Here is a 7,500-nt window from a genome sequence, read left to right as displayed (position 1 = left end):
AGACGCCAGTGCAAGTTCTCCTTGTTAGTCTGAAACAGCTTGACATCCTTTCTCCGTCCGTCTGTCTGTCTCTGTCTCTGTTTCTCACTCTGTGTGTGTGTGTGTGTGTGTGTGTGTGTGTGTGTGTGTGTCTGTGTGTCTGTGTGTTTGTGTGTGTGTGTGTGTCTATCAAAAATAAAGATTACTCATTCAGCAAATTATGTTTGTCTGTCTGTCTCTGTCTCCCTCTCTAACCTTCAGAAATTAGATTATCTATTCAATAATATCTCTCTCTCTCTCACACACACACACACACACACACACACACACACACACAGAGAGAGAGAGAGAGAGAGAGAGAGAGAGAGATAAAAAGCATAAAGAGATCTAAGTGAAATGGGGGAGACTGCGGGGGGATGGTGGGGGTAGGAAGGGCGTATCTAACCACTCTTCTAATGAAGTTAGGGAGATAGGAGAGGGGGTGTAATTGACATATATTGTCCTCTTCAAGTAGACTCGATAAAAGAATTTTTAAAAAAAGAAAAAAGATCATAACATTGTCAAAGTTTGACCTTGGCCCAAATCTCGTGAAACCTATCTTCTTTGTCTTATTATCCATCGTGACATTCCTTTTATTCAAGCAACGTTCGTTTCTACACTGTCTGTCGGTTTCAAGTTGTTTGCTCTGTTTTAATGGTGTCTCCTAACGAAAAGAGAAGATGGTCTGTTGTGGATTGGTATGAGCCTGTCTGGAATGTTTCTTTCCTTCCTCCACCCCCATCCCCATGTAAGTGGAGTGATGGCCTAGAGGTAACGCGTCCGCCTAGGAAGCGAGAGAATCTGAGCGCGCTGGTTCGAATCACGTCTCAGCCACCGATATTTTCTCCCCCTCCACTAGACCTTGAGTGCTGGTCTGGACGCTAGTCATTCGGATGAGACGATAAACCGAGGTCCCTTGTGCAGCATGCACTTAGCGCACGTAAAAGAACCCACGGCAACAAAAAGGTTGTTCCTGGCGAAATTCTGTAGGAAAATACACTTCGATAGGAAAAACAAGTAAAACTGCACGCAAGAAAAAATACAACAAAAAATGGGTGGCGCTGTAGTGTGGCGACGCGCTCTCCCTGGAGAGCGCAGCCCGAATTTCACACAGAGAAATCAGATAAAAAGAAATACAAATACAAATCTGCCATTCAGATAATATGAGTTTTTACTGAGCAGACTTTTTTGTTTTGTTTCCCCAAAGAAGGTAGCTCTGGTGCTGTTCCTTAAAGACCTGCTTTTTTCAATTTTTTTTTTCATTTGAGTGTTCAACAAAGACCAAAACAAAAAACAAAGAAAAAAAAAAGAACCCCCAAAATTTGTACATGCCCTCCCTAACTATAAAGACGGTTGATAAAAAAATATTTAAAAAAATAAATAACGGCGGGTAGTGCAATAACAAGTCATCATCAGACATATTATACAAGTGGTATACGTGTATTGCAGGAAAAAAAACAAAAACAACAACCTAGAAGTCCAGGAAGTGGGGGTGGTGGAGGTGTTCCAAGCGAAAAGGGGAGGAGGGAGGTGCGATACGTCTGCACTGAAGCTGACCGCCCTGTCACCCTTTCACTGACAGTCACAAACGTGTTGCCCAACACACAAGTAGACAGAGCATTTTGCACTTGAACCTCTAGAAGGTTGAGTCATCCCGGACAACAGACAAGTAGAAACAGCATTTTCACTTGTCCTGCGGAAGGTTGAAATGTTCCAGACAACAGGCAAATGGACAGAGCATTTTACACTTGACCTCCAGAAAGCTGGGTTGTCCCTGACAGCAGACTAGTAGAGAGAGCATTTTCAGTTGTCCTCCAGAAGGTTGAGTTGTCCTATATAACAGACAAGTGGAGAGAGCATTTTCAGTTGTCCTCCAGAAGGTTGAGTTGTCCTATATAACAGACAAGTGGAGAGAGCATTTTCAGTTGTCCTCCAGAAGGTTGAGTTGTCCTATATAACAGACAAGTGGAGAGAGCATTTTCAGTTGTCCTCCAGAAGGTTGAGTTGTCCTATATAACAGACAAGTGGAGAGAGCACTTTCAGTTGTCCTGCAGAAGGTTGAGTTGTCTTATATAACAGACAAGTGGAGAGAGCATTTTCAGTTGTCCTCCAGAAGGTTGAGTTGTCCTATATAACAGACAAGTGGAGAGAGCATTTTCACTTGTCCTGCGGAAGGTTGAAATGTTCCAGACAACAGGCAAATGGGCAGAGCATTTTCAGTTGTCCTCCAGAAGGTTGAGTTGTCCTATATAACAGACAAGTGGAGAGAGCATTTTCAGTTGTCCTCCAGAAGGTTGAGTTGTCCTATATAACAGACAAGTGGAGAGAGCACTTTCAGTTGTCCTGTTCAGTTGTCCTGCAGAAGGTTGAGTTGTCCTATATAACAGACAAGTGGAGACAGCATTTTCAGTTGCTTCCAGAAGGTTTTGTTTTTTGTTGTTGTTTTTAAATAAGAGAGAGCATTTTCACTTCACCCCTAGAAGTTTGAGTTGTCCCACAGTTGTATGGGTGGGTATTTCGAATGGAGCGTGCGTTTACCTGACCGTTTGTCTCTTCCTCTGCCTGTTTTCCTATCTTTAAGTGACTGTCTATATCAGCGTGTCACTCACCCTGTATAACTTTCTCTTCTTTATTGCGCTGTGTGTCTCTTTCTTGATGCGATCCTGTCTGGAAGGATTTGGCTGGACTAGCTCTGTGTGGTCGAAAAACAGATTAATGTGAAAAAGAGCATGTCAATGACAGGTTGAAGAACAATGTGTGCGTGTGTGTGAGAGCGTGGAAACGCGCGCGCACCCGTTTGTGAACGCGTTTTCGTACGCATTCTTTATCTATATATGTTCTTCTTCTTCTCCCCTAACTCTGTGAAGAGTTAATGAGACGCAGTAAATATGAACTGTTCGCCAAGTTCCACCAGCTCTGTCGGTAGTGTGTCAAATGCGTGGGTCTTTTCAGTTACAATTTATGCGTAACCTGAATGCTTAACTTTCAAGGACAAATAGGTTAGGCAACTGGAGCGATGAAAGCAATCGGCCAGTGGCTCCCCAGAACATAAAAAGGCCGAGCTTTCCCTGATAAAGTTATCTGACCTACCTAGGGGGGTGAATTCACGGCACTTCTCTGTTGCCCAGGAACTCAGCCCACCCTTCACTCCCCCTTCTCTCTCTTCCCCCTTCTCTCTCCATCTCCTCCTATCTCACTCTCTTCCCATTCCCATTCCCCTCACCCCCTTTAATCCCTCTGTCTCTGTCTCTCTTTCCCTCACTATACTCCTTCAAAAGGGGCAGTGACCTTTCTTGAATATTGAATAATTATCGGTATCTGTATCTCTCCCCATTCTCGCTCTTCCCCCCCCCCTCTCTCTCTCTCTCTCTCTCTCTCTCTTTCCCGCGCGCGCGCTTTCTCTTTACTCTTCTCTCTTGATCAAGGACGCTCTCTTTGGTTCTACAGAAAATACCTCCCCCCTTATAACACCCCTTCAACCTTAAAAAAAAAAAAAAAAAGGGAAGAAGAAAAGCAAAAAGCTCTGTCGTTGCAACCCCCCCCCCCCCAAAAAAAAAAAAAAAAAAAAAAAACAACAAAAAACAAACAAACCAACCAACAAACAAACAACAAACAACAAAACAAAAACAAAAACACACACACACACACACACATACACACACACACACGCAGGCATGTAATGCTGAAAATTGGCATGGCCAGACTTTTTCTTCTTTCAATAAGTTTCACTGCTGCTAATGACCCCCCTATCTGTCTGTCTGTCTGTCTGTCTGTCTATCTGTCTGCTTTCCCTCCACCCTTTCCCCTTCTCCGTCTCTGTCTCTCCTTGTCTATCTATCCCTCTGTCTCTCTTGTACGTTAAAATGGACTTGGCACAGCTGCTAATTCCTCGGCTGATATCAGAGACTGACAAAAGATTACAGTTGGACCAACAGCAAACTGAGAGCTCGATAACTAATGGTTTCTCCACTGTAGTAGGAATCCATTTACAGCTTAGACATTTGTGAAGGACTGTGATTCTTAAACTAGGAGGCAAGATTGTACTGGCTCTTAGTGCTGCAACCTTGTGGGCAAGCTGACCTTTGGAAACCATCCTGTCCTAAAGCCGTCTTGGCCGAGAGAGTGGGGACACTGTCCACTAAATGCAAACTCTAACCGGATACTGGGACAGCAGCTGCCCGCTCTGCTGTTCTGATGGTCATAGCCAGACACGACTGACTATCATACACATGTTTACAGACCGTATATGAAACTTTTATTTTAAAAAAGTAAAAAAAAAAAAAAAAAAAAAACAACCCAGCGACAGGATTATAGAACAAGTCGTTTTGTTTGTATTCTGTGGCATACATGCTGGAATGGAACAAACCTGGAAAAGCCAAACACTGAAGTTGGTTGTTGTTTTTTTGGGGGAAAGGACATAGCTATGTGTTGATCTGTAAAGTACAGACCTACATGAATATATCCTTCGTGTGACAAACATCTGATAAACTCACATCTTCAAACGGGGCAATGGCCATACTGAATAAATTCACTCACTCTCACTCATTCCCTCGACCGCTGGGGTCGTTGGGGGGACACGAGGAAGATGTCATAGCTCGCCACGCCGTTCTGAATAAATTACCTGAGTGTAAGTCCCATTACTAACGGTGATGATTACAAAGGTGCAGTACAATACAATACAATACAATACAATCATGATGTTTGTCCTTCGGATTCGAAGATGACCCTGGCTTCAAATATCAGATAGAAGATCGGTGGCTGTGGGTCCGGAGGTGACTGATGAGGCCAATCCGGGCCTTGAAGGCTCGCCCACATGTGGGACACAAGTGAGTGGGTGCTGTTGTGGCAGTGGATGCTGCTCGGGTCTTGCACATTGCACGATTTCGTTACGCCTCGGTGATGCGCCTGGCTTCAGCTGCACGGGCTCCTGTGGTGATCTTGCTGCGCCAAGCTGGACGGTCCAGAGCAAGCGTCTCCCATATGTTGATATTGAAGTCCAGGTCTTTGAAGGACGCTTTCAGGCAGTCTTTGTAGCGTTTCTTCTGCCCTGTAACTGAGCGCTTGCCCTGACACAGTTTTCCGTACAACTGATTAGACAGTCGACTGTCTGGCATTCTGACCACATGTCCAGCCCACCTGGCTTGGGCTTTCTGCAGGAGGGTGTAGACGATACAGAGGCCAGCTCTTTCCAGGACTTCCGTGTCGGGGACTTTGTTCTGCCACCTGACGTGAAAGAGTCTGCGGAGACAGCTCAGGTGGAAGCGAATGAGCAATTTGGCGTGTCTGCTGAAGACAGCCCAGGTCTCGCTGGCGGACAGGAGGGTGGTAAGGGCCAACGCACAGTAGACCTTCTATTCAGCTTGGTGGTAGCGCTGAGTCCTCTCCGCTCCCAGACATTCACACGGAGTCTCCAACGTCTCATACAATGTGTAATGCAAAGCAGATGAAAAGCAACGGAATGCAGCACAACGCAACGCGACTCAACGCAGTAAAAAGCAGCTTGACGCGAAACTGCCGTTCGTCTGATTATTGTATTTCGTCGTCTTTCGCATATCAGCCAGCGTTTCTCCCCTTCCTTCTTCTTTATATCCTCTTTGTCTCAGTTTTTTCCCCCTGCCTTTCGTCTTGATTCTTGTTTTCGTAACCTTTTCTATTGCAGCCGTGTAATGACCCCGAGTGGTTCTATAAGGGGACGGACGGTAAAAAGAACTAACTAAATGGCGATTTACTGTATTAAAGCATAGACAAGAATTCCCGTGCACAGGCCAGGAACATATAGAGGCCAGTCACAAATGGGTTTTTCTATTGTTTTATTTACAATAGTTATGTAGAAAAGAACTAAGAAGAAGAAATAATGGAGAAGAGATGAAAAGAAGAAGACTAGAAGAAGATATAAAAAGAGAGGAGAATAGAAGAAGACAATAAGAGAAGATGTAAGAAGAGAAGACATAAGAAGAGAAGATATAAGAAGAGCCAGCTAAGCGCTTGTCTACACGATGTTTCCCCTCTTCCCCCTTTTTCTCCGACTTGCAGATCGCTGTCACCCCTTTTTTTTCACGTTTTCTTTCTTTCTTCGTTTTTCTCGTTCTTCTGTGGTCCTCTTGCCCTCCGCTGCACTTCTTTCTCTTCTGTGCATTTCCTCTCTCTGTCTTTTTTTCTTTCTTTCTGCAGCTATCTAAATGGAACCATTTCTCATTTCTTCTGATGCTATCTTAAATGGAAACATTTTGATGTTATCTAAAAAGGAAAAAAAAAAATCTAGATGGAAGCATTTCTTCTGCTGTTATCTAAAATGATAAAAAAAATAATAAAAAAATTCTTCTGCGTTTTTCAAAATGGAAACATTTCTTCTACTGCTATCTTAAATGGAAAGAAGAATGAATGCCATAGTCAGAAACCTTATATAAAAAAAAATAAATAAAAAATTCCCCATAACCTTGCCTGTGATAGAAATCCGTCATTGGGATTGGATTTATTTTGAACTCTTATCTACTGAAAATAAATGATTAAAAAAACCCACGATGTATTCTGAGAAAGATGGAATGGTTTCCTGAATCTTGTCTGACATGCAACAAGAGAATAGGGAACATTGAATCTTGTCTGACATTCTTTAAGAAAAATGAATTAAAATTAAAAGAAAACGACTATTCGAATACATCCACAGACTTGCTGAATCCAAACATTCAAGGTATGTTCAAAATCGGGGGTTCAGAACTGGTCTCAAACGAACGGTAGATAAGAAAGGTACACAGTGATAGGTTTGTGAATTCACGGACAAGATAAAGTGACCTGGGTTACACACAACGAAAAAGTCAGTTCTGTATTGAGACCTTCTTGCCCTGTCCGCCTCTGTCGGTCTTATTTACAGAAGTTACCCTTCTCTCTCTCTCTCTCTCTCTCTCTCTCTCGTGTGCGCGTGCGCACGTGTGTGTGTGTGTGTGTGTGTGCTCTCTGACTTTTAGTCTGACGCTGCATGTTTTCCGAAACTTATTTCATCTTTTTCTTCCTCCTTTTTTCTTTTATCTCTTCCATCTCCTGCCCCATCTGTTGTTGTTTTTGTTTCTTTGTTTCTTTATTTTTCTTGCTTTCGTATCCTCTTTCTTCTCGAAAGTTTATATATATATATTTAATATGTATAAATTAATGTATTTTTTATGTTGGAAATATAACAAAAACCAAAACCAAAGAGAATACAGTAAATGACATAATTTCTGTTTAAAACAAGAAAAAGAAAGAAAAAAGAAACCGAGGGACTACAAAATCTAATTATAACCAAACACCACAAACACACGATAATGCAGACACAAATGAAAAATACAGACGCAAGCACACAAACAACAACCAGCAGACACTGTTCAAAGTTACAAACATAAGCACAAACACACACACACACAAACGTGCAGCATGTACCATTCAAAGTTACAGACACAAACACACAAAGAAACATCCAACATACCATCAGAAGCTCCGTATCCCCAAGCA

General features: G+C 42.8%; 1 protein-coding gene across 3 annotated transcripts in view; it reads right to left on the bottom strand.

Moving 5' to 3' along the window:
* LOC143300173 (carbonic anhydrase-like) overlaps positions 1-7,500 on the bottom strand; it is a 68,285-nt gene that overhangs the window by 16,818 nt on the left and 43,967 nt on the right. For all 3 annotated transcript variants that reach the window (XM_076613729.1, XM_076613728.1, XM_076613730.1), the window contains exon 2: positions 7,475-7,500. This exon is cut by the window's right edge and continues 580 nt beyond it. In XM_076613729.1, the coding sequence (XP_076469844.1) occupies positions 7,475-7,500 (26 nt within the window). The remainder of the gene's footprint in view (positions 1-7,474) is intronic.

Source organism: Babylonia areolata, chromosome 26, assembly GCF_041734735.1.
Source record: "Babylonia areolata isolate BAREFJ2019XMU chromosome 26, ASM4173473v1, whole genome shotgun sequence".
NCBI lineage: Eukaryota > Metazoa > Mollusca > Gastropoda > Neogastropoda > Buccinidae > Babylonia > Babylonia areolata.
The sequence above is the reverse complement of the archived record's forward strand: the minus strand, read 5'-3'. Positions and strand labels throughout refer to the sequence as shown.